This window comes from Sorghum bicolor, chromosome 5 (assembly GCF_000003195.3).
Source record: "Sorghum bicolor cultivar BTx623 chromosome 5, Sorghum_bicolor_NCBIv3, whole genome shotgun sequence".
In the NCBI taxonomy this organism is placed as follows: domain Eukaryota; kingdom Viridiplantae; phylum Streptophyta; class Magnoliopsida; order Poales; family Poaceae; genus Sorghum; species Sorghum bicolor.
The window spans coordinates 64,480,716-64,508,656 of NC_012874.2; the positions used below are offsets into that span (position 1 = coordinate 64,480,716).

Sequence of the window (27,941 nt, forward strand, 5' to 3'; positions counted from 1 at the left end):
TTTCTTGCCTTTCCTGATCGTTCTTAGTGGGTGTGATCTAGTAGCTGATATCGCTTTCTGTTCTCTATTCTTATCCTTCCTCTAAACTTTTCACTAGATTTGAGGTAAACATCCTGCCGTCCTTTATTATTAAAAGAGTAAAAGTTATGAGTTATTTTTTGATATAGAGTTTTTAGATTCATCATGTTTTGATTCAGATGAGACTTAAAAACAAGTTTAAAGGCTGGGATGACACAATTGAACAAGTTGAGGACCTATATATGGAAGACTTCTAAATTTAGGGACAAGGATGACACAGCCGAACAAGTTTAGGTACCTAAATGGTCATTTTGCGAGTTTAGGGACCGGAATGATATACCCAAACAAGTTTAGGGACCGGTGATGGACTTTACTCTTATTAAAAAAGAGGAGGCACAAGTTGAAATATAGTAGGGCCATGCAATTATTTACCTCACGACAGAGACTTGCAAGTTTTGGACCTACAACAACACTTCATTAGGAAACCGAGAGTCAGGCGTAAGCCAAGCATGATTCATGTATGGATAAATGTGCAGCGCCAATGGGTACTGCGCCAGTAATGGGACTGAGTACAAAAAAAAAATTTCTTGACAGGATGACATCACAGCAAAAATTGCTTAAGCTCGTCACAATACAAGCGAATTCTCTAACATGCCGCATAATAACCATACAAAAACCTGGAACACGGACATCATTGAGCAAAATGTTCTAGCACGGATGGCTCAAAACTACGTCAGGGTCCTAAGTCTATATATCCATCTAATTAACTCAGGGGGTGTTTGGTTAGGGTTGTTAAAGTTTAACAGGTACACTCCTTAGCTGCGTTTTTAATTAGTTTCGTAAATAATCTATATTTAGTACTCCATGCATGTGTCCAAACATTCGATTGTGACGGACGGTAAACTTTAATTAACTGGTGCAACCAAACGGGCCCTCAGAAGGTTGCATTGCCCTCTCAAAACAATTGCTAGGCTAGTCTCAATGCATGTTTCATGAAAGTGTCATGCACATTAAATATGGTGTCACATAAGCAAAATTGCTGACTTGGCAGGGTCATTAAATGAAGAAGTTTCATCAGATGAGAGATGACATATGGCTCAGTTACCTAGTTTATAGTTTTGGTAACTGTGCCATGAGACTATGCATTGAGACTGCCCTTAACGTAACGACCCCGGCCACGCTCGACCTCTATAAAGGTCTACCCTCATATGCCTCCTATAAAACACACAACTTTTGCTAGTTAGTTCGACGTTGTCAAGGTCCCCTAGCCTAGCTTACCATTGCCAACAACTTCAGCATCACTGACTGGGCAGCTCATGTGGAGGCTGAGGATTGGCGAGGGCAGCGGTCCATGGCTGCGGTCAGCGAATAACTTCATCGGCAGGCAGGTATGGGAGTTTGACCCCGACGCTGGGAGCCAGGATGAGCTCGCTGAGATTGAGAGACTGAGGAAGGAGTTCACAGAGAACCGTTTCCAGAAGAGGGTGTCACAGGATCTCCTTCTGCGCATGCAGGTAATAACAAGCATAACAGAATTTGAAATTTATGTATTTTCCATGATACCTGGTCAAACCGATACCCTTTGCAGTTACGACAATGACAGGCAACACTGGAAATAATGTCACTGAAATATTCGACCATATATATACACTTGTTTTAGGTGTGTTGCCCAGGATAAACAAAACACTAGCTGCATTTTTGGAATATTAGAAGATACTGCAGTTCTGCAAAATACTTTGGTTTGCTTGGTGCACAAGATTCACCTGCTAGCACATTTCCGATACTTATTTATCCAAAGACATTGTTTCGCACTTGGCATAACTGATCTAAGGGGGTGTTTGACATGGCTTCCCACGAGGGGCTCCTCTAGAGGAGCCGGAGCCATTTTAGTGAAGCCTCCGGCTCCTCTGCTCCAAAAAAACGTTTGGCAGGGCTCCTTTAGAGGAACCAGAGCCAAAGCCAACTGCCAAACAAACCCTAATAGCAATGACATAATGGTCAAAGTGGCATTATCAGTAGCTAGAACATAAGAACATGTCTACAATATTTGGTTTGCACTATTATGACGTGCACTAAATAATTTAATGGGATAAATTAAAATAGGCATGACATGTACCATAAAATTCTGACGGTATATATAATTGTGTATATGTAATGCAGTATGCAAAACAAAACGATCTTCAAGTGGATGTTCCAGTCATCAAACTTGCACATAGTGCAGAAGTCACGGAAGAGACTATACTAGCATCATTGAGGCGAGCCCTTGCCCAATATTCTACTCTACAAGCACATGATGGTCACTGGCCTTGTGATTATAGTGGTGTCATGTTCATTATGCCTATTCTGGTACGTGTTCCCTTTGATTTGCGCAAGAACTATATATGTATATATTTGAATCATAATAAGGATGCACTAGTACATAAGCGCATCATTATTGCTACCGGTTGGGGCTCTCGGTATGGTAGGACCAAGGATGCATGCGGCAAATCATGGGTGACATGCGGGCAACCACACCCCAAGAAAAGCACATGTGTGATGAGAGAGAGATGCACGTGCATGCATGCTGGTCTGGGTGATTTTTCACCGCCGGCTCTTCTTCACAACCAACGGTGAAATTGATCTTTGCCACTAGTTTTATTCCGAACCAACAGTGCTATATTATTACTAACAATTTTAATAAAATATGTAGTTGGCAAAAACCATTTCACCAGAAAAAAAACAGTTTGCCTTGTTGGCTGATAAGTTCAAGCGAACAGGGTATCATTGGTCATTAAATAAATTTTCTTCAGCCATTTACTTATTTTGTTTGTAAAAAAAAGTTAGCATATATATATATATATATATATGCACGGTTTTGTTCTCACTATCTTTTAGTTTAAATAACTCACGCAGGTAACTTTTAATTGTAATATCCGATTTTAAGGACAAAACCAGATATGCACCATATGTGAGTTTTAGGGATCAAATCTCACATATAGCTACAAATAAAGGGTAATATCAAAAGACAATGCATAAATATATAACGTACTTAGTGTAAAAGAGATAACCTTTAGTAGCAAACAGCGGATAGACAACTCCAAACTTCGGGTATTAACTTCACTCTACAGGATCCAACTGACTGGTTGATCACAAGCCTAAAACTTCTCCTGAGGAGTGTGGGGAAATAGCAAGAGTGAGTCCATGTCGAACTCCACAAGTATAGCAACTAGATTGTATAGGTCCCACAATCTCATGATCAATATGACATAAATAATGTAAAACATTAAACAATAAACAATGAGTATATTTAACACACAAGATTCATCACCCTTAATGTAGATGTCCCCAAGGCCGCTCCTGACCGTGAGCTCGGCTAGTATGCTAGTTTTTAACACTCTGCAGAGGTTGTACATCTTTACGCATGAGTCATGATTTACCCTTTCGCCCGAGGTGATCAGCCTCTTAACCCACTTCCAAGGAAGGTCGGCAGGGATCATTATGAAGCCTTTCAAAAGTTCGTCTAGGGCCGCAAGGTTTCCTTTGCGCGCAGATATAGAGCCCCCCTTCCGATGGCACAATGACTCGCAGCCTATACACATACAGACAGAGGCCACACTATACCCAAAACGGTTCAGCCCCTCCGCCCTTTCGGGTAACCTCTAACAAGCTAGAAAAGGTCTTCATACTGAGCTAAAGCCAGAGCCATTATAGCCCTCATGGTTGCACTGTTGTCCCGGGTGATCACGTACAGACAAATCATCAAGTGGCTAAAAAGTCATTTTTATCATTTATTACTTAACATTAATCTAATCACAGGATCATGGTCACAGAAATAAAATCCAAATGCTATACTTGCCTTAATCCAATTGCTCTTGCTGATCTTGCTGGTCTTACTAGTTGTCCAAGGCTCTGATCTTGATCACTGAAGCACTCTGGTTCACCAAGGATTGCTCACCGTCTAAACTCGATCATCGATCACCAACACATAACAATCGAAGACAAACATACACGAAGCAAACAAGACTACAATTAGAACAGTACACCAATCATATAAAAAAAGTATAGAGAGTTTATAAAAAGATTCTACGCAGCACTACGATATCATAGACCTAAAGATCACGAACATCGGAGTTAAAACGTAGAAGTTATGAATTTTCTAAGATTTTGGATAGAAAAGTAATTAATTAATTAAGGTCACGAAAATAAAAAGTTTCAAACTGAGAAAACAATGTTACTAACATGTAGAGCTCATTAATACGAATCCAACGCAATTTGAATGGGTCAAAACGGAGTTAAGATGAATATTTTATGGCCAAAAGAAAGTTAGTGGTAATTCTGTAAATAGTGAAAACGTATTTTTAATCTAAAACCGAGCTGTTTGTATTTTCCAAACTGAAAGATAAAGTGATTGGGGCTTACGTTGGTGGACAGGGAGTAGGTTCACCGGCAGTGACGCTTTCTTGGAGCTACAGCAACGCCGGAGCAGCCGACCTTTCGTAGATGTCGTGTATAGGCGAGACGATGGCGATCACGTTGTAGAAAAGAAAATATAATTTTTATTTTACTACCTTAGGAATTCTCAAATTAGAGGCTTCCCATATGATAGTTTTTGATGTGCTTTGCCTAAGGGGTTGGTACATATATATAGAAAGAAAAACTTCCCACCTCCACGTCAACTAGCGATATGGTACTAATTGATTTGCAACCTTCATCTTTACTAATAGGCCTAATTAATTATTAAAGCCCATTAGTAAATAAAGACATTGACCACTGAGATCATGGGCTTGAGCGTGAGATAAAATGAAAGATTTTATTATTTTCGAAATTAATTAATTTGGCGAATAAAATAATCCTAGAAAAGTCCAGAATTATGATTTAAGCCATGAAAAATACTCCGAAAGCTTCGAAAATTTAGGAAAAATTCTCAGAGATATTATAGAATATGGAGAACCCGAATAAAGCTTTTGGAGCTCATGAGAAGATTGTTTGGAGCATCTAAAAATTAGATCATACTCACAGAAAAGTGAGAACATAAGCTGAAAAAAAATTCCCGAAAAATTTGTAGAGAGTGCTTGATGGACGAGAAACTAAAAAAAGTGCTTTGAGTGATAAAGAAAATATTTTAGGAAGGTCCTAATAAAAATTTGAGCTTAGAAACAAGGAATTTGGTTGTAGATAAAAGATAAATACGTGCCGAATAAGGAAGATCGATCTACTAAACGTATTTTAAATATTTTTCTTACTATCAACACATAAAGGAGCAACAAGCATCACATCAAACATATGCACCAGCATGTATGCATAATAATATTGCTAAGCCTTATGATAAATTTTAATTTAATGAAAAAAATTATTTTTCCTATATTTTCATGAGCACAAAAATACAAAATTAAATAATTTTATCTATATTTTAAAAGGAGTAAATTTTAGGGTGTTACATTAATAACAAAAAGAATATATGAAGAGCTTAAGGTACTGAGCCTGCAGAGTTGATCAAATCAACAATGCCGGTTGCAATCCAGAGCTGGCAGAGATTATCGGTAAATCACTGCCAACTTAGGTGCTGAACCGGCAGTGTTGCTCAAATCAACACTGCCTGTTGGTGTTACTAACTGGCTGTGAATTGTTGTTATCACTACCGGTTCAAATGGTTTTTTGAACTGGCAAGATAGGACCAGCATTCACTGTCACTTTGGTACTGCTGGTTCAAATACCGTCTATGATGGGGGGTTTGAACTGACAATAATATTCTAGTCTGTGGTACTGTTGTCTTTATTGTAGTCCATAAGTTGACCAAATATTGCCAGATAATTACGTTGTATAGCTTGCTTGGTGCAATAATATGCTTGCTTCCAACGTTCAATATTATGAAGGTTCTGTATTTTCTGCAGGTATTTGCATTATATGTCACTGGATCACTCAATACTGTTTTATCAACACAACATCGATACGAGATTTGTCGCTATATTTACAACCATCAGGCATGACAACTAAATCTTAGTTACTTTCTAGTGATCGTATTTGGTTGAGCAAGCAGTATTATTTTCTATATGTAAACACAATGGATAAAAGTTTGTCTATAATATATTCCATGTAGAATGAAGATGGTGGTTGGGGAATGCAAGAGTTAGGACCAAGCACCATGTTTAGCTCATGCTTAAACTATGTTACGTTAAGACTTCTTGGGGAGGTGTGTACACATGACGCTTTAATCAAAGGACGAGCATGGATTTTGTCTCATGGAAGTGCAGCAGCAATACCTCAATGGGGAAAGATTTGGCTCTCGGTATGGCATTTAATAAATAAATAAATAAAATTTTATTCTTTTAAATGTGTTTGTGTTGTGCAACCAACTAGGCTCATCAGGTCCCATGTCTAAAATTTATAGTTTCCTTTATGTATTAGTACCATGCATGATTGTTTATAGAGTGTTTCTATTTTTAACTACTCACTCTACGTATTAGCTTTGTCCTAAGTCAAACATTTATATCTTAGAACATTGATTTTAAATAATTTGTATTGATCCATGTGTTATATGATCATGTTTTTTGATTCACTATAAGAAATACTTTCATAATACATATTTTATATGTTATGAAACTATAAGCATTTTTTAAATTGGTTGGTCAAAGATAAAAAAATGTTTGAGACTAAGGATAAAGCTAATGTGACATGTAAAAAGGAATAGAGAGAGTAATGTTTTGCCCTACTAGTGGTCCCACTCGAACAACTGCACTGTAAGTACCATACCTTTAATAAACGTACAAATATGGGAAGTTGGATTAGGATTATGAAGATTTAGTCTGTGGTTTCCACCTGTAAGAGGTGGGGCAGGCTTTGGAATCGAGATAGTCAGTGGGGTTGGTAGTTGAAGACAAACAGAGGTGGGGGGAAACCTGCTATGATGGTGTATTAGTTTAACGTAAACTTTCTATTTGAACTATCTTGAAGCAGGAAAAACAAAAAAGTAGATTAAAGTAGAATGCAAAGTTAAGTAAAGTTGAAGCATTACTGTTCTATGGTTGAAGCAAAGGGTTTACAAAACACAAGTTATCAAAGAAGATGTATTATACATGAATTGCATAAGGCTCGCTATGCACAACCATATAGTACGACTCCTTTGGAACTAAGGATTGAGTAGTTCACTTATTATAAATCAAAGGGATGTAATAAGGGGATCGTATAGATGGGTTATAGTGAAGAAAGAAAGATTCCTACTCATTAATTGGACGTCAGTGCTCTTTCATTTTTCTTATTTATTTTAAAAAATAATTATATTTCAGACAGATATCAATAGAAAATGGTGGATTGCACCATGGTGCCCAAATGTAGTGTTTATACTTTGTTATTGTATCAGTATATATAGATGAAAATTCAATGGCTAACTCAAGTTAAAAGTGTGTTTCACATTAAAATATTACTCTATGTTTCCCTTAATAACTGTTACATATTATACCACAGGATCATTGATATAAACTTTGCAATTGTGGATATGTGGAGTCTAAACAAAAGAGTAGTCATGCCCGTTTCTTTGTTTCATGGAGCATCCTTTCCTCGGTTCAATTCCTAGGGTATAAAAAATGATGGCCGAATTCCAGCTGTGGCTATTTGATTTATATAAACTAATACCTAGTAACCAAGAAGGAACTAAATATTGCTTATTTTTTCCAACTGGAGGTGATCGGTTTATATGACTGGAACGGGAATAATTCGATCATTCCTGAGTTGTGGCTTGTTCCATACTCTCTTCCATTTCATCCAGGTATATGTTTTGTTTCTTTGAACAATTATAACTGAACTTTCATAGACAGGTAAGGTCACTCCATGCATCAAGTATTAACTTTCCATATTAATTATTACAAAAACATTAGTCGTTACTATATACTATAGATTGCTACAGAACAATTTCTATACTGACTAATACACTTTCTGTTCTCATGTCTATCCATAGAAACATGGTCATGTTGCTATGATAAAGTTTTGAATTCGCAAGAATATGACCAAGATTAGGTCGAGGATTGTGGAATATCTAAACCACTCATAATAAATGGGATTTTACCATAATGTAGCTCTCCGATCCTCTATTGACTTTTCTTTGGACATGGAGAATAGAAACAAGCTACTAATTTAAACTTGTTACCTAATGTAGAAATAATAATAAATAAATATTTACCATCAAAGATATAATTTTCTAAATTTTGTAATCAAAATTTTGAAAACATTGTTTGGATTTGAAATGTATTATTATGTTTAAATTTGGATGAACTTTGGGGCATTTACGTACACCTAATCTGAATTGGCATAAAGTATACAGTTATAGATAACTCTTTCTCCTCTTATAATATAAGAAACTGACGTAATATATTTTCCATTTAATGTCCCATTCTTAAAATGAAACTTGGTGTTTTCCTGTGTAGGACGATTCTGGTGCTTCTGCAGGTTGATATATATGCCAATGGCTTATTTATATGGCAAGAAGTTTGTTGGGCCAATTACACCAACCATATTGTCAATAAGAGACGAAATCTATAAAATATCATACGATGAGATCGACTGGAACAAAGCTCGAGATACATGTGCTAAGGTTGGCTTTACAAAGTTTTCACTAGATCCAAAGTAACCCTTGATCATTTTGGAATGAAATATATTCGATGATTGAGTATTTTTATTTATTAAGTATAACAGCAAAATATAGGATATATGGTTTGTTTGCTTCTAACCTTGCACATCGAGTATACTTCGTTTCTTTGAATATTATCAGGCACTATGCTATTTTCCATTTACTTACTCCAACTGATTTTGAGTTTCAATACATATGAAAGTGTCTATTAAATAGCGCTGGGGACAGCGGACCTTCCTTAAATCCCACTGGCTTGAAATCTCTTAGCTCTTGCTAAACCATTAAGCAGCACCCTCATTGAAGAATTATAGAGAACAACTCTGATGTGATTCCTCCAAATTGGGCCAAAATCAGTCTCAATACTTCCAATAAAAAGACAATGACACGAGTCAGAAAAGCTTTCAAAATGTCCATCCTAAGAAGAATTTGTGGGAGTTTGTGTTGATGCAAAAAGACCTAGAACCTAGACAGCTGATAGGTTGCCCCATATCAGCGTTTGCCTCACCCCGATCATTGTACTCCATGTGACCAAGAGCCTGATACCGTGTCCATGATATCCAATCTGGTTGCATCTTCTCCAGCAAGGTGTAATCCTATTCCATCTCTATGTTTTGCCTTTTTTTCTCACCTATAAATGATGAGAAACAATTCTATAGCTAGCGTTTGAGGATTATGGCCTTGGGGCCAGGGTCATAAAAAAAGGTCTAAATTCCTTGCTAACCCAGTGGGCACGGATTTTGTGGAAACACGACTGTGTGTTCATTAATTCAATAGAACTTGTGACTAGCATTTAGCTTGTTCTTGGACAGATTTGGAGGAGGCTCACCTCTGGTGTATTGCAGGCTCTAGAGGGTTAGCCTGTCTGGATGTAGCTGCCAGATAATTTGTTGGCCCTTTTAGTGTTTGGTTGGGTCTTTTCTTTATTTATTTTTTTCCAAAGGCGCATGTGTACATATTCTGTCTTGTGTGGTGGAGTGCATTGACTTTATATTCTTCTTCTTATTGCATGATTGCAGGTCTCCTGTGCATCACAATAAAAAAATGTTATGGTTTTAGGTCACAATAATTCAATATGAGCTTAGCTTTTGCTAACTTGATTTTATATCAGTATCAGAAATTAGCTTCTATAGCATTTTCGCCACTATGGGTAGCGCACTACAAAATATATACATGCTGTTTGGTTGAGGACTGTAAACGCAAATCCAAAAGGAATGAAAAAAAAGTGTTAACAATAACAGACAAGGAGCACCGGATCAATTTTATTTTGGATGTTCGGTGGGGATCTCTGTGATGGGATTACGGCCAAGGAGCGCTGGTATCAATTTTATATGAGCTGCTTCCGATTACAGGGTATCAGATTACAGCCTAAGCTGAAACAAAACAAATCTAGTGCAATTGCTCTGTTATGCATTTATGTTACAAAAAGCACCAACCAAATGTTTCCATAGTTCTAACCTTTCGATTCCATGTTATTTCTGCTATGAACAGGAAGACCTTCTCTACCCAAGGTCATTCGTGCAAAACGTTATTTGGACTTCTGTGAATAAAATTGTGGAACCATTGCTGAATTTCTGGCCAGCTAAGATGTTAAGAGATACGGCATTGAAAAAAATCATGAAACATATCCATTATGAAGATGAAAGTACTAGGTACCTTTGTATATGCCCAGTAAACAAGGTAATGCATTTGAGAATGTTATTTGATCTTTAACTTTCCAACAAAAATGGTTAACTGTCAATTCTTCTGGTTTAATGGATGAGGAAATTTTATTGACCTTTCCCATTTGACTCCAAACTTCTGTTTGCTTCAAGTACTCATGCTTAAGTCATTCCTGCCACAATGAACTTCTGTTTATTTGGTGCTAGACCAGAGCTAATTCCAATGTGCCTTAACAAACTTCTGTTTATTACAAAAGCTGGGCGCCAACCATCAGAACTTCACTTGAATTCTAGTTTTGAATGATGTCCCACAATTATGATCAACTTGTGTAGCTTGCATGATCAACTTGTGTACTGTGTGAACAAGGATCCAGAAGTTTGAAATATGTATGGTTGAAGTTCATTTCAATGATTTGTTTTTATCACTAAAGCCAACCACGAGAACCTGAAGTCCTGAACCAACTCTGACTCCCCAGAACCACTTGCAGACTAGAAATAGATTTTATTAACTACTCAGCTGAACAACTAAGACAGAGGAAAGAAACAAATCATTGGTTCCTGCTTAAAGAAGATGGTTACCTGTGTTGACACCTATAGTCACAAACCTTAGCATGCAATCCTAAGTTTAGAGACAATATGATTGAGATACCATCCGTCAAAAAGGATTATCTTACATGCTTATGTTTGTAGTTGACCTTCTCATTGCACCTGTTGGCGGTCTTTTCATAGATCATGAGAGTGTTAAGTTTTATTTAGTCATTTCTGCAATTATAAGTACTTGTAGTTGGTTACAGACTATAATTATTTTGGATAGCCTAAATAGTTCAGATCATGAATTGATTATATAACTACCATACTTCAATTTTTTTCTGTTTGTATATAGGCACTAAATATGATTTGTTGTTGGGTCGAAAATCCAAATTCGGATGCATTCAAGCAACACCTTCCAAGGATCTATGATTATTTATGGCTTGCTGAAGATGGCATGAAGTTAAAGGTATTATCCTGCCATATCCTATGAATTGGTTGCATTTCGGTTCCTTGGTCATATCATAGTTCACAAGAATGGCTTAGACTAATTACTGTTGAAAACCTTCCACCTTCTTCATCCTTCAACTTTAAGCAGATAATTATTTATTTGTCCAGTATCCATTCACAAAAACTATTAGAATAGTGAATTTAAGAAAATAAATAAAGTATATCTATTGTTTTCTCTATCTAAATGTACCTTGTCTCGCCTTTCACATATTGTACAGACACACTATTAAGGTGGTGACATTGGAATGCTACAATAAACCAATACACCAATATCTTCTCTCTCTTTTTAAGGCTCTCCCTCCTATACCCTAGTTATTTCCACAAGATATTCAAGAATATATTCTCTCCATCCTTTATTTCCTACTACCCAATCTTAGATTGGCAATCTATGCTGCCACCAAAATAAGATATCAGAGATCGCCATTCTGGTGGACATGCACAGAGGATGCTATCAGTCCTAACCATCACCATGTCTGCTGCTACCGTCTCCAGCCTGCCTTGTTGCACTGGACAACAGCTAGCAAATTGCTCTAATAATTATTCAAAATGATGTGGCAAATTAAATGTTGAAACAGCAGTTTGACCAGGTGATTGCGATATCTAATTCCCTAGTCTATCATAGGTGTATGACGGCACGCAAGCATGGGATACAGCTTTCATTGTCAAAGGATATTGCTCGACTGACCTGGTTCATGAGTTTTCTCCAACACTCCGGAAAGCTCACGAGTTCATAAAAAGTTTGCAGGTTTAATTATATTATTCAATTCTCTTATGTACTGTAAAGTTTTACAATATTTGCATAGAAAATATCAACAAGCAAGATTTTAGATCCCTGAAAATCAACCAGACCATGAAAATTATTACCGCCATAGATCAAAAGGTTCATGGGCTCATTCAACAATAGACAATGGATGGTCTGTATCTGATTCTACAGCAGAAGCAATTCAGGTCAGTGCAAGCTATGTATGGTTTATCTAGAGAGTCAAAAATATTCTTCCCTTCTATATATAAGTATAATATTGAGCACATGATAACATGGAGCGTTTACAATGTGCTGGTATATCCTTTGCCCAAAAAAAATAATGGTAGAGAATCCGTGAGTCGTAGTTACATGCCATTTTCTAAGCAACTGTACATATGCATAAAATGTCATGTGTTAATCAGTGCTTCTTGGATTTTTCTTATATTAACCCCTAATAAGTTAAATTCTATATGTAGGCATTGTTAATGTTATCGAAGATCTCTTCCAATCTTGTGGGGGATCCCATAAAGGAAGAAAGATTATATGATGCTGTGGATTGCTTGCTTTCTTTTATGGTATGAATCTATCTAAAACTATTTATCATTTTCTTAATTATTATAGGAAATGAGTAGGTTTTTGTTCCGAGGCTAAAAGCCTATCTAGCTGGGAAATAGTCCTGTGCTGAGCAATATATATTAAGGGGCCATCATTTGGTTTGTTTGTACTAGGTGAGCCTATGTTTTCTAGATCTTGTTCTATGAGTGATCTAGCTTGATTTCAATCACCTCATATTTGCTAAAGTGAAATTTAACTCCATCCCCTCTCGAACTTCTTCAAGCTGGACATTTCATCATACAAGTGACCTGCACACATTGTTGTTGCACATTTGCTAGAGCTAGCTACTGCTAGCCGCCTGCACCATGGCTGTGTTGATGGAGAACAACATGCGCTTTGTGTGTAATACCAATTTTAAGGACAAAACCAGATATGCACCATATGTGAGTTTTAAAAGCCAAATCTCACATATAGCTACAAATAAGGGGTAATATCAAAAGACAATGCATAAATATATAACGTACATAATAAATCAGAGATAACCTTAAGCAGCTTATAGCGGAAGTAACTCCAAACTTCGGGTATTAACGCCACTCTACAGGATCCAACTGACTGGTTGATCACAAGCCCAAAACTTCTCCTGAGGTATGGGGGAAATTGCAAGAGTGAGCACATATCGTACTCAACAAGTATAACCAGGGGTTCATGAGGCTCAATAAGCTGACACTGGTTTGACTGCATTTAGCTTTTATATGTAGATAGCATATTTAGTCATTGGATAGCAAATATCAAGGTAGCATAATTAATCCCATAACCACATGATCAATTGTATACAGGAAATATGAATAACACATATAAACAACATAATAAACCATCATTTATCATCATTAATCATGTTCATCAGTGTCCATCTATTCCGTCAGTTTTCCGGGCCGCCCGTATCCGTGGGCACGGCTAGTATACCAGATTTAACACTCTGCAGAGGTTGTACATCTTTACCCATGGGTCATGATTTACCCTTTCGCCCGAGGCCCGTCGACCTCTTAACCCACTACCAAGGAAGGTCGGCAGGGATCACTATGAAGTCTTTCAAAGGTTCGTCTAACAAGTTAGGGCCACTTGGTTTCATTAGTCAGTCCATGTGATTCACCCGCAGGAATCCACGGTCTGCTATTCCCCAATTGCGCCACAACGGGTAACCGCTAACGAGCTAGAAAAATTACTCATACTTGACTAAAGCCAGAGCCATATAGCCCTCATGGTTGTACGAGTTGTCCCAGCTTTTGCCAAGGGATAAGTCCTTATGGAGGGTCAAGATCAATGTAGCAAAAGCCAGAGTTCTTTCCACCCTTTATATTCAAGTTGCTAGAAAGCTTATTTCATTGTTTATTGTATATCCAAACATTCATGTTACAAGATCATGGATTATAATAAAACACTAGCAAAAACTACCCAAATGCATATCCAAAATAGGTAACAAGGAATTCAGGATGACAATCATCTATGATTTTGCTAAGGTCGACAAGGTGAAAGCATGCATATGATATATGTGTATTTATAAGTGAATAGGTAACAAGGATGATCCCAAGTTATACTTGCCTTCATCCAATTGCTCTTGCTGATCTTGCTAACTCTGCTGGTCTTACTAGTTGTCCAAGCTCTGATCTTGATCACCAAAAACTGCTCTCCGTCTAAACTCGATCATCGATCACAAACATACGGCAACAAACATACACGAAGCAAACAAGGCTACAATTAGAACAGTACACCAATCATATAAAAACAGTATGAAAAGTTTATAAAAAGATTCTACGCATCGCTACGATCACACGAACGTAAAGATCACGAAAATTGGAATTAAAACGGAGAAGTTATGAATTTTCTAAGATTTTATATAGAAAAGTAATTAATTAATTAGGGTCACGAAAATAAAAAGTTTCAAACTGGGTAAACAATATTACTAACATGTGGAGCTCATTAAAACGAATCCAAAGCAATTTGAATGGATCAAAACGGAATTAAAATGAATATTTTATGGCTAAAACAAATTTAGTGGCAGTTTCGTAATTACTGAAAACGTATTTTGAATCCATACCGAGCTGAAATACGTTTTCAAAAGCCGTTGACGTATTCCACTGTGGCGCCTTGGACTGCGGGTTGCTTTCAGGAAAACACAAGGGCTCTTTAGAAAAACTGTCAGCCGAAAGGGTATCACGAAATCTAGGTCGTTGGATCTCAGTTGGATGGCTCAGATTAGATCGGGGAGAGGGGAAAGGAGGGCACTGGCCAACTACAGTGCCTCCGGCGGTGGCGCCATGGCCGGAGAGCCTTGCTCCTCGCCGGAGTTGGTGGATTCGACGTTTTAGTGCATCGTTCTTCAATACGAGAGCACAGGAAGCAAGAAGAGCGCAAGGAGAACTCACCTAGGGCACCAAATCTCGGCGAAGCGGACTCGAAGACGGCAGCTACGGCTATGGCGGATTGGAGATGTTCACTGCAAGCCATGGCCGAGTTAGCGAGCAACCTAGGCGGTATAAGAAAGAAGAGAAGTAGCTCCGAAACTTCGTTACCCCAACGCGAAGCTCGACAAGGGCTTGAATCTGTCAATACAGCAGTGGGTTGGGAGCTCCACGGTGGCGGCGGGCAACACAAGCTCGGCGAGGTCTGATGCATGGCGAAATAGAGAAATTAGGGCTCCCGACTGTGCCAGACGTGAAAGAAGGTCGCAAGGAGGGTTACGAGGCTTTTTAAGGGGGTCAATCGGGCGCATAAGGCAATAGCCCCGGGAAATCGGGATTGGATTCGCTCCCGGCCGTGTCCGGCTAGCTCACGGTGAGAGGAAAGAGATGAAGTCGGCTGACAGGCGGGGTCGGGTTGCCAGAGAGAGAAGGAGGCGCGCGCGGGGCGAGCTGGGCCGCGGGGAAGGGAAAAGGAGTGGGCCGAGGTTGAGGAAGCTGGGCTGCGGGGGAAAGGGGAGTGCTGGGCCTTCGGGCCAGAATGAGGGGGGAGAAAGGTTTTGTTGTTTTTTTCTATTTTCCTTTCTTTTATTCCAAAGCCATTTCAAGTCCCTTTTAAAATCAGTTTTGAAATACTTTTGAACTTTACTCAAAGTCACACAGTACAAAAATATAAATGCTCCAGCATGAGTGCACATACATGTTACTAAACCCTATGATAAGTTTTAATTTACTGAAAAATATTATTCCCCTATGTTTCATGAGCACAAAAATTCATAAATAAATCATTTTTCACCTATTTTTAAAATGAGCAAAATTTTGGGTGTTACACTGTGGCACCCTACGCCTAACCTAGCACCAACCACGTTCTTGCAGGGGGGCCGCCATAAGGGCAGGAAAGAAGCACATCGCCCCCATGATCAAGGGTGGAAGGAAACTCAATTCTGGCAAAACAGACGCCATCAGGCTCGGTAACAAACCATGGTGAATGACTCGGTGCTACACTCATGTCATCTAGGTGACGTGACACCCCCCCAGGCGTACGTCCTAGGCACTCCCACTTGTGCAGGCCTACATTGCTGGACTTAGAATCCAAATGCATTCCAGCAAGCCAACCTAGAGCCCTTTTGTGGAAGTCTAATGCACCTAGCTATAGCAGGCCTCTTGATCACAGATCTAAAACAAAAGGTACACTAACTAAGGCCTACCAAGTAAGCTGGCCTAAAAAGGCACTAATAGTTTTCTATTCTTTTTGTTCACCTTTTCACACCTATACTAGGTCCCTTGCAACCAATGCACTTGCGCTCTGGCTCAAGTTCCAAGTGAGATTTGCATATAGCTTATTTTGTTTTGTTTTTTTATATTTCATGCCAAAGACAAAGTGCAATAATAAATAGGGTTTTGCATGAACCAAGTCACATCCTCAATTATCTCAACTGCATCGACATTCCATTGAATTAAGAATCGGTTCAACATGGAAGGGACACAGTAATTTGCATGAATCCAGTCACACTCCTAGTATCACACTATAATTACCTTGTACATCTGCAATGAAGAAGAGCCATAGTCAGGGTTTTGTTTCCAATCGTGATCTCCGTAGATGCAACTCCTTTAGCTATGATTGTCGCCTCATCTCCTCCTACACTATTGAGCATAACATTTGTCTCGATAAAATCATCATGACACCTACCTAGCTTCTTAAACATAGAGTATGGCATTCGATGTTTAATAGCTCCACCACCCACGAGTATTTTGGAAATCAACATCTAGTTGATGTTTCTCGTTCCATATAATAGTTTTATATGTTCCACCGATTCCCAAGGCTTATCAAATATAGCAATTCTAGATCCCAATTCCAACTAAGCAACATCCTCATCTTAGATAACATTAAAATACTCTACAGAGAAACTTCAAGCATTCATGATGTCACTGAATAATGCACCTGCAAAGTTGTAACTTCAAGCATCAAAAACATTACTAAATATTTAAATTAGATTGTCCACATTGAAAACTAGAAGAGTGCTTCATTTTGGCCCAGGTCTGCACTCCTTTTGATAGGTCAAGGGTTGACCATGTTCTTTCTGGTCTTGTGCACATAACCATTGCAATCTTCTTTTCAAGTGTAATTCAAACCAGGAGGACAACACCTTTGTTGTAAATACTTTGAAGGTGAATCAAATCCACACTAAGGTTGTTGTTATCCCTACATAGTTTCAACTCCATGTATTATAGACTCATAGTGGGCTATGTATCCTAGCCCAAACATCTCCTTCTCCCTTCCTCCCTTATTGGTGATGGAATACATGTTTTCTATGTGAGATTATTTTTAGCCTCACTCAATTCCTTGAATTCAAGTGTGGTCTTCCACTAAACAAATTTGGTCTATTAGTTTTCATTGTTCATTTCCATATGTGGTGAAGGATGTCTTCATCTTCTTCATGAAGTGTTGTTTATTCATGCTTCTAGTTTCTAGAGCTCTTTCTCATAGTTTGCAAGGTAGGATTCTAGCAACATGTCCTCATATTTTGAGAGAAACACAATGCTTTTCTTTAATCCATTCCATTTGTGAACATGAGTCATTATCACCTTTCCCAACACCTGGCAATCATGTATTATGATCGAGACTTTTCTTCCTTACAAGATATCCACACGCATTGCAAATCTTAGAAAGTGCCTTATGAGGTGCATGAAACCATCCTCTAGGGATTACCTCCATAATAGACAAAATGCCTTCTAACAATAACTTCTTCCTACTTCATGCACCGTATTTTATGTTTCTGTGGTAGTGGTAGCCATAGAGGTGCCCACATATTAGGGGCACATAGGACTATTACACATAAGTTATCACAAATAGTTGTAAACCACTCATAACAAACACTTCTACCCTTCGTTGGTGAAAGTCCGTGGTGATAATCAGGGTTATCACTGCTAGTTCAAACCAACAAAAAAATGATTATCAACATTAGCTCATTATACAAATTGAATGTGACAATGAACTTTTTATCACTGGTTTGTGTAACAAGCTAGTGTTGATAATTGATTAAAAAACAAAAAAGTCTGACTTTTCACAGATGTTGCTGCCTTCGGTGCATGTTGCTATGATGGTCTTCCTCTACTACTGCTACTTGGTGGCACCAGCCTTGCTTCCAATATCACATCACACATTCCTAGTTCATGCCTCCAATTGCCATCACCATCAACATGAGCAAGAACCACCATCATTCCTCCAACATCAGCTCTGCCTATGAGGAGATGAGAGAGATAAAGGGATGGGTAGAGATGAGAGGAAGGGGGAGAGAGAGAGAGAGAGAGGAGATGATGAGGGGTTGGCTCACTAGATTTTGAGATGAGAGCCCCTAGGTCACCCACACCAGTGCCACTTGAAGATCCTCTAGACTGCTCACATCATCCTACCACCAATCTAGGGAGGAGATGACTAGCTCCTACTGGATCTAGGTGATATGGAGAGAGAGAGAGAGAGGCATTGGTTTCGACTGGCTCGTGAAGGAAAGGAAGGGGTGTTGAAGGAGATAGAGGGACACCGAGGGAGAGGGAGGGAGAATGATACAAAGGGAGATGGTGATTGACTGAATGAGAGGGTAGGGTCTCTTACCATGTTTTATGTAATCTTGGTAGATTTTCACCAATGGTTAGGTATATGAGCTAGTGATGAAAATGGTGAAAATAATTTTCACCTCCGGTTCTATTTACTAGCAGTGACATATTATCATGAGCGGTTTATAATAAACCAATAGTGAAAATACTGTTGTGAGAATTTTTTGTAGTAGCGTAGGTCTGTCTTCTAATGCATTTGATCGACGTGTATGTATTTCCATCCTCTTAGTGACCAACAATAGGAGTTAATATAAAAAATCATGTACAAAATGGATGTAATGCCTACTGTTGATATATCATCAATCCATATATGGTAATCAGAGAGGGTTATATGTGTCATTTGTTTCACCACATAATGTGTACTAAAATTGCTTGCATACCTTATATTTGACGACGATGGAGGGAGTATGATATTGCAAACCACATTGGCTAAAATCAAAACTAACAGCAGCACAAAGATCTTAGTCCTCTACAAAAACCTTTTCTAATGGGAAAATCCAATTCAGAATGTACCATCACTAAAGCTTTCATGGAGCAATAATTATTATCGAGACAATTTAGTCCTGTATTTCACATAAAAATTATACTAATCTCCATTTCTTTTTCATTGAAGAACAAAGATGGCACCTTTTCAACATACGAGTGTAAGAGAACTGCATCTTTGTTGGAGGTGAGTAATTATGTTGCATTCTTCTTAGTGTGTAAAACAGAGTTTGCAAAGAATTCTCTAGCATGGGCAAGAACCCCTTAAAGAAAAATAATACAATGAGTCAGCCCAGTGCATCAAGATAGGTTTACCAGCCATATAAGGAGCTATTTAGTTTGATTAGCTTTTATGATAGTTAATGTTCATTGATTTAAATATGAGATTTTGGTTGAAAATAGCCATATTATTTCTAGGCATGACAATACTTGAAGCAATCAAGTATTTTGAACGTACCTTAAACTCCGCAAACAACAAGTTTTAGTAAATATGTGTTCATAAGTACTTGTAGCAGATACATACAACAAATAGTGATAGATAGATAGATAGATGAACATTGTTATGCGAGAAAATATTCTTTAATATTGCATTCCCATCAAAATAAGTGTTTTCCATGGATGCATGTTTTGTGGGTTTGTTCAAGATTTTGATCTATTGTTCATGTTTGCTTTTGCCATGGCTAATGACACACTCACCTCAATTATGTTCGCAATAGGTTCTCAACCCTTCTGAGACTTTCCTGAACATTGTTGTTGATCACCCGTAAGAAAAAAATACCTCCTCACTTGAACACCATTAATCCTATTTTTCATGTGTGCGAGCTAATTCTTGTGTTCAACAAATTGATAGATCTGTTGAATGCACATCATCAGCAACTCAAGCTCTTGTTATGTTTAGAGAGTTGTATCCAGGGTACCGTGATGAAGAGATAAAAAATTGTATTAAAGGAGCATCCAAATTTATCGAGAGCAAACAACGAAAGGATGGCACATGGTATTTGAAGTCATCTTGTCTATTGTATGATGTTATCCATTCTTTTAATGCACACACTTACCAATTACATAACAGGTTTGGCACTTGGGGTGTATGTTTCACTTATGGGACATTATTTGCAGTGCAAGGATTAGTTGCTGCCGGAAGAACTTATGAAAATAGTTCTTCCATTAGGAAAGCATGCAGCTTTCTATTGTCAAAGCAGCTAAGTACAGGTGGATGGGGTGAGACTTACCCTTCTAATGAAACTGAGGTAATTCTTAATTTCCTTTACCTAACTATGTGCCTTCTTGGTCATTTCATGTTTGATATTTGTATGTTTGGTCTCCAATGAAAGAATGTAATCATGTGAACTATTCCCATCTAGCAAGTCCATCGATTAGTTCAGTCCTTAAAGCATAATAGATCATTGTGTGATGGTTTTCATTTTTAATATTTAACAGGTCTATGCAGAGGCCACTAGTCCTCATGCAGTGAATACTGCTTGGGCAATGTTGGCTTTAATTTACGCTGGACAGGTAGACATTCCATACATTGCTACATTTGCAGCAAGCATGATGAGACTATTAGATGTAAGATTTATATTTCATTTGTATCCATGTAAAATAGGTTAAGCGAGATCCAACACCACTGTATGGTGCTGCAAAAGAACTGATCAATATGCAACAAGAGTCAGGCGAGTTTCCCCAACAAGTAAGTCTTCATCTGTTAGGCCTCACCATTTGGCAGTTGTAGTGACTATCTTTCACTTAGATTTATCACTAAACTTAGTTGGAGATTCTAAAGATGAAAGGCTTTATTTCGTTTAACCCTGTGCAAAGCACGCATGCACGCATGCTCAATTAGCAATTATAGTTAAGTATTACAAACTAAGAAATCCTATAACATAATTCCTATTCTAAATCATTAGAAATGGTTCACAGAGGTACAAAAAAATGAGTCCTTTTCAGTACAACTCATATCCTGAATGCACATATAGCAATCTCTGATTCGTAGAATTCATGGTCTATAGTTTCTGCTATACACGTCAGGCAGGCTAAACCCTTCCTATGTTTGATCACAGCAACACATTGGGAGCTTCAATTGTTCCTTTTACTTCAACTATGGAAACTACCGTAACTTGTTCCCAATTTGGGCTCTTGGAGAGTTTCGGAGACGAATTGTTGCAGCAAAAGAAGAGGAACCAACAAGCATGATGTTTTAGACAATGCTATGGGTTATACAAATTCATATTTGTAGCTCAGCCATTCATACTTGTTAAATACAAAAACTTCAGATATTTAGATGTTTTCTCAATTTTTCCAATATGGATATGTATACTGGAATCGAATATCAATACATGGCAACTAATATCTGATGGATATGCATATCTATCAAATTATATCTTATCAATACATGGCAACCAATATCCGACGAATATGCATATCTCTCAAATAATATCAATGTAGTAGTTGACTCAAATACCAAATTCGGACAGTTATGACATTAGGTGCAATTTGATTGTTCTAAACAATTTATTTGTTTGAACTATCAACAAAACTTTTATTTTAGTATTTTTTTAGAGTTTTAGTGCTAGGCCTCCATCTTTCATTTATAAAAGACAATTGACAGTTACTGCACTCTAATCTCAAGTTCTCAACCGAAATCCTTTATATAGAACAAAAAGATGAAACAAAACCAACATAAAAACCACCTATATCCTCTTGTGCCCAAGCATCACTACACCTTCACCTTCCCTGTTCACTTCATAGCAAAACAATAGAGCTCTCCTGTCAAGTCCTCCTCTACTCTGTCATCAATATCTCCTAGGTTCTTGCCAACTGTTCCATCTCAAGCTATGAAGCCCACATACCTTGGAGAGAATGCCTTTAGTAGTACTCCCTTTATCCCTTTTTCAAGTGTTGTCTAGATTTTCGTGTTAGTCAAACATTTTAGGTTTGACTAGATTTATCAAAAAAAAATGTTAGTAATTTTTTTATGTTTAAATAAGTGTATAATAAAAATGTATTCAATGATTAATGTAATGACATTTATTATGCACCGTAAATATTAGTTATCTCGTGTATATATATTTGGTCAAAGCTAAATATATTTGACTTCTCGATATTTGAGAATGACACGAGGGAGTATATCACTTGAGAGCTAACATTTTGAAACCTTCTACTTCCTCCCTTCATCATCACTTAATTGTTTGTTGGGACCTTATTCTATGATAGTAGCCATAAAAAAGAAATTGATGAACCAGTGGAGGAATTTCAGCCTTTCTAAATTAATCTAACAAATTTGAATTAAACCAGAACAAGGGAGCAAAAAAATCCTGATGTTGTTAAAATATAATAAACTCATGTAAATCAAAAGATAAATAAATAACTTCACTAAAACACTACTATAACAAATTCAAGATCTAATCTCTAAAACACTATAACACAATAAATAATCCCCGTCTGTGTCCATGAATATTCTCATTGGTTTCTAAATTTGACACTAACCATTTGAACTCTAACTATGCAAGAAAGAAAATATTTGGATAGAAAAATAAGAGCAAACAGCGTACTCTTTTTTAAAAAAAAAATGATGGGCTCTTTTTAAAAAAAAAACTTTTTTTTTCACAGGTGAGCGGGCCGGCATGGACGAGCTATCGGCCCACCATCTCGAACGAGGAGGAACAAGTGGTCCAAGATGTCATGTGGCCCAGCGAGCACGCTCGCGCGCGGTGGCCGACACGCCGTGGGCCGTGGGCTGTGGGTTTGCGCGCGGGCTGTTGCTGAAAGGCCCCCAAGCGAACAAGGAAAAGAGAGGAAACAGCCCACGCCGATCGGTGTCCGATCGGTGTCCGTGGCTCCGCGCCCACTACGGCGGCGCTGCGCCCACCTGCCGCCGGGCGCAGGGCCGTGCCTCTGAAGGTCTGGATCCCCTCTCTTCCTCCCTCTCACATGTCCTCGGTGGGCGGTGCGCCGTTGCCTGGCCCTCCACGGCGCTTCTTGTGGTGCTTTGCGGTGGCAGCGGTTCTAGTCTGTGTCAGAAAATCCTGGGCTGAGTCTGCTCGCCGCCGCGCGGTGGGGTACTGGGGTTTACGAGAGGGTTGGTAACGAGGGAGGGACTCGAGGTGCCGTCGCTATGGGGCAAGTGTTAAGCACCTGTTGCTCCCGCATTTGGATGTTTGGTCCCGTGTAAGACGGGAAATGGACCTGCTTCTTGCTAGATTGTGGTTTAGGTGCAAGATTGCTCCTTGCTCGTCCACTTACCTGAATCCTAATTAGCAACGAAGTATTTCAGTTTGTAATCTAGTGATTTAGCAAACATCTGATGCTTTCACCCGACTGCAATTACTGTCAAGGATTGCTTTGCAAAATAAAGCCCATTTTCAGCAATTACTGTCAGTAGGATTGAAGAGATTTCAATGTTTCAGCTCTGATCTATTTAGGCATATATAGGTGTCAATTTTGTGTCTTAGGTCTTGCATGAGAAACATCTATCTGCAATTTCATTGCGTTGCTTGTAATTCAGGTGGCGATTCAGTATTCCAGTCAGACCTTAGTTCAGTTGCTTCTTCCATTCATTCCGTCCCCTGTGCGGCTAGTCCTGTGATTCTGCCTGTTTACCATATTCTACATTCAGTTACTGTGCAGCAACAGTTTACAATTTTTTAGGCCTTCAGAGAAGGGATTTTACATCTGACTTTATTATCAAATTTTACTTCTTAATAGATCTTAGGTTACTAGATTAGTGGATTACATGTAATGATATGATAGGTGCTCTGTCTGCCCTTTCAAACTTGCTCTGCTCATTGTCTTTCTGTTCCAGTTCCTGCTTTTGCTTTGCTGCACTAAATTCTGTTTTATTCCGTTCTTATTAAGGGAAATGGAGACAGGCTTCCTTTGTAAACATGCGCTGTCAAAGCTACAACAATTACATCCTCCAATCTTCTGGAGCATTTTTTCATTAACTTGTCTTGGAGGATAGCATCAGTTATATTTGTCCTACTAGCACTTTGGGGTATCAAGTTTCCAGCATAGAAGTTTTCTTATATTTTTGCCATGATCTAGCTTATTACATCCAATCATATGTTAAGAACCTTTCTCTCCATTTGATAATGTGCTTTTGGCATATTTGATTGCATGTGAGTTCTGCATTGACTTTTGTTTTAAATACTTGTTGCATTTCCGGAATCTGCCAGCTTTCTTTTTCAATGGGTATTCTACTCATTTGGCTCCACCAAGTGAAGTGCTGATTCCACGAGAACTTATTTCTAGCCAAGACTGTGCGGACACCAGACCAGGAGCTTCGTAAGTCCTCCCCCTATTGATCAGTTTCATATCACCATTTTATTGGCATTTCTCTCAATACTAGTCTTCTTGATGTTTTTTAAACAAATTATCTATCATATGACCTACCATCTTATCTTTGGTTAGCTAAAGCTTTGCTAACTGTTTGTTTACCTCATCAGACCAAAACTCAACATGAATAAAATTTCACTTCACTTCACTTCTGCAGTATTGCAGTTATTTATACGACTCGACCAGGGGGAGAGATGTCCCCCTGATTTTCATCTTAAGAAGATGGTACCGTGACTTGAACCCGGGCTGGCTCAACCAACCGCTGCTTTGGCGTGTTGTGCTGACCAGTTGCACCGTGAGAGTGTTGGCATATTGCAGTTATTTATGAATAATTCTGATTTTCTTTTGAATTAAGAATATGCTAAATTTTGATTCCTCTGACTTGTTATAATATTGCAGGGCAGTCTAAAGACCTGGTAGCTAGGGTTACAACTTCCATAATGAGGACAAGGGCTTCATGGTTTTGGATGATGATGTTTTTGATGTTCCAATTAGGAAGGATATTGTTCACTGGGTAGTAAGGTAGCAGCTTGCCAGCAGGTGCACCAATTGGATCACTCAATATATTTTTTTACTTGGCCCTCACTTATGGAATTCTTGGACTGATGTATATCATCTTGACGAAATAACAGTTCCTTAATCTTATAAATTAATCCCTCTTTTTTCTTTACAGGGGACACACTTAACTAAAGCTATCGGTGAAGTGAGTGGCACTGGAAGAAAAGCCTTACAAGCAAAAAGCAACCAGAAGAGCATGGCATGGAACACTGCACGGCCCCCAGGTTAGTTATTATAACTGAATGAATAATGATACATATATTCATATTGAGATTGCTTCAAACCTCCTATCCAGTTTGGAGTTGAGTCAACTAAACTATGAATAACAGTTTCATGGTGGTGCAACCATCCATGGGCCTAAACCACGAATCCATGCAATCAAGCTGCAGAAGAAAGTACGGCGGCTAGGGCTTAAGATTGCCTTGTTTGCTTGAACTGCATAGGGGAAGGTATTTGCTAACTACTAAATAAATCAATATGTATACGTTTTGACGTGCTCACTATTGACAAATGATTTCTATACTGAATCATAGTTTAATGGTGTGCTCTATGAAGAAACATGCTTACTAATTTTTAAAACTGCATGACTTTGTTGCATTTTTTCACAAAAACGACATCTTGAATGGCCTAATTGAATTCCTTTTGATATCTTGACTTTCTAGAACCTCTCTTTGGTATTTAGGATAATAGGATTAGTTGCTAACCACATGTGCAGTTATCTTGTAAATTACATGGTGCCCTGTCACCTATGTCCTATTATCCCCTTTGCATATTTAAGCTTGTATTTATATACGAACAGATTTTTCTCTTAGATGAGGCGATTTAATGACATTACCAGCAACTTAAATTCCTAGGATCAATCATGTTTTCATGACAGGTTCAATTGTTTGTTGCCATATTTTACTCTCAGCTTACTATGTTATCCTACCTTCCTGAACTGCATTGTTGTTTACTAAAATCTATTTAGTAGTATGACAAAATATGTTTGTTGTACGCAATGTTTTCTGATGTAGCTCTGAGGCCATTCTCATTGGAAAATTTCATATTGACAATAGAGCCAGATATGCAATAGGGTATATTGAAATGATGAATGAAATGGTCCAGCATTATTAAGTCATCCGATTAATCAGACTGATCGCTCCTATGACTCTGATATGACTCTGATTATGACTCTGGAGATTCCTCTTGCATTCTGTTAAAAATATATGCCCTAGTATTTAATTGTGCATGTTTAGCATAGCTCTTAGCTTTTACGAACTTAATCAGATTAACATCAACTTAGTTTACTAGGATCATGTTTTCACAAAAAGTTGAATTGCTATTTACCAGATGTAAGTACAAACTGACATTGTTGCCTAGCTTTCCTTAAAAAGTTAACTGTCAAAAACAATTTGAGCATATGATAATATATCTTTAGTTTATCAATGTTTTCTGACGTGGTTATAAACTTTTTGTCTGCAAACATTCAGAGCACTCTTGAACTTTTCTGTCCTGCAGGAAAAAACCTTATAGCAAAATGTCTTGACCTTTACATATGAATTCATTGTTTGCTATTATAATGTTTGCTTTAAAGTTTACTGGTCCATGTTTATTTTGTATAGCTCTTAGTCTATGAGACTTGGAACTTAGCCACAAGACAAAAAAAACATTGTGCAATAGGCCAGATGGATGATACAAAGAAGGTTCTATTGGTGGATGGTGGCGACATTGATAAGATACTAAGGCTGGCTACTCAAAACCTTCACTATGTTAATGTACTTCCTTCCATTGTAAGTTCTATGATTTCAGTACTTGAGCTTTTGAGTAATCAAACTAAGCGTTCTTTGCTGGGAATATCCTTTTCTGATTAAAACACCATTCTGCTTTCATGAAACGCAGGGCCTCGATGTTTACAGTATCCTCCAGCATGACACCCTTGCAATGACTCAGGCCGCTCCGCTGGCAAGGAGCGTTCTGCGCAGAGCACTGTTGCTTACCACCGGCAACTTAAAGCCTGCGTTCGCGGTCCGCTGATGAAGCTCGAAGATTTCAAGTTATCTCGGTGCTAACTTGGAGCTGCAATATCTACTGTTTATTTTCTGTCAGACAGGAGTTACCGAGGTAGGGGGGAAATGTTGGAACACTTCCGTGGCTTCTTCTTGCCCGGACTATGATGTCCTAGTTTTGTAATTCAATAATAATAAGATATGTAGCTCGTGATTATCATCGATGGCATGCAAAAATGAAGAGAAAGTGCTCTACGACATTCATTGCCTTTCCGTGCTGTTAATCTGAGCCAATTTTCTATATCCAATAAAAACTGTTGCCCGGACAGCAGGTGTTGAACAGATGGCCGGCAAGAGTAGCTGTAATGGAGCAAAAAATAGTAGTTCGATCGTAAAATCTATTTAGGTTTGTTTAAGCTTTAACCTTGACTCAATATTTAGAATTTCCATGTAGGCTGACAACACACGGTTGACGTTAATACATTTGTTGAGAACATATAGTCCTTGCAAAGGATTAGAATACAGAGCAATTGATAAAATGTGTATAAAACTATAGAGTATTTAAATGGACATTGTGTTATGAATAATACAGAAAATGGTAAGATAATCAGTTTTGATAATTAGTTGTACCCACTAAATTCATCCACTAAACTTTAATGTTTAGCTAGTATATAAGATTTTAGAGCATGTCGTAATACATATTGATAGGCTAGTTCATACTAACATGACAGAGCAAAATCTGGAGTGCAATTCTCACTCACAATCACAAAGCCACAAAAGCTGGTCGTGAACCATGATTAGGGCCTATTTGGTAGGGCTTCTCTTCGACTTCGGCTCTAGTTCCTTCGCAGCCTGCCAACATTTTCATGAAGGAGCCGTTTTTCCAATAAAAAGTAGAAAAAA

At 38.2% G+C, this 27,941-nt stretch overlaps 1 protein-coding gene across 16 annotated transcripts; it reads left to right on the top strand.

Annotated features, from left to right (window-relative positions):
- Nucleotides 1,255-27,307, top strand: LOC8062668 (achilleol B synthase). 16 transcript variants are annotated; one of them, XM_021461725.1, is made up of 25 exons: nt 1,255-1,532; nt 2,179-2,364; nt 5,889-5,978; nt 6,095-6,283; nt 7,675-7,759; nt 8,415-8,581; nt 10,106-10,294; nt 11,159-11,272; nt 11,936-12,058; nt 12,142-12,261; nt 12,532-12,630; nt 19,295-19,351; nt 19,881-19,927; nt 20,015-20,158; nt 20,234-20,411; nt 20,602-20,676; nt 20,768-20,851; nt 22,771-23,061; nt 24,016-24,444; nt 24,653-24,812; nt 24,895-25,035; nt 25,169-25,277; nt 25,383-25,502; nt 26,655-26,822; nt 26,932-27,307. In XM_021461725.1, exons 1-18 carry the CDS (start codon nt 1,335-1,337, stop codon nt 22,924-22,926), a joined length of 2,301 nt encoding a protein of 766 aa, XP_021317400.1. In that variant the 5' UTR covers nt 1,255-1,334; the 3' UTR covers nt 22,927-23,061; nt 24,016-24,444; nt 24,653-24,812; nt 24,895-25,035; nt 25,169-25,277; nt 25,383-25,502; nt 26,655-26,822; nt 26,932-27,307. The 16 variants fall into 16 exon arrangements, with proteins under 16 accessions (XP_021317400.1, XP_021317404.1, XP_021317405.1 ...); XM_021461729.1 differs by having other exon boundaries at nt 24,653-24,798; XM_021461730.1 differs by having other exon boundaries at nt 24,653-24,790.

Coding starts and splice junctions, on each gene's coding strand:
- LOC8062668 (XM_021461733.1), top strand. CDS start 1,335: ATGTGGAGGCTGAGGATTGGCGAGGGCAGCGGTCCATGGCTGCGGTCA. Junction 11,273..11,935: donor AAGATGGCATGAAGTTAAAG/GTATTATCCTGC, acceptor AGTCTATCATAG/GTGTATGACGGCACGCAAGC. Junction 20,677..20,767: donor CTTTAATTTACGCTGGACAG/GTAGACATTCCA, acceptor CATGTAAAATAG/GTTAAGCGAGATCCAACACC.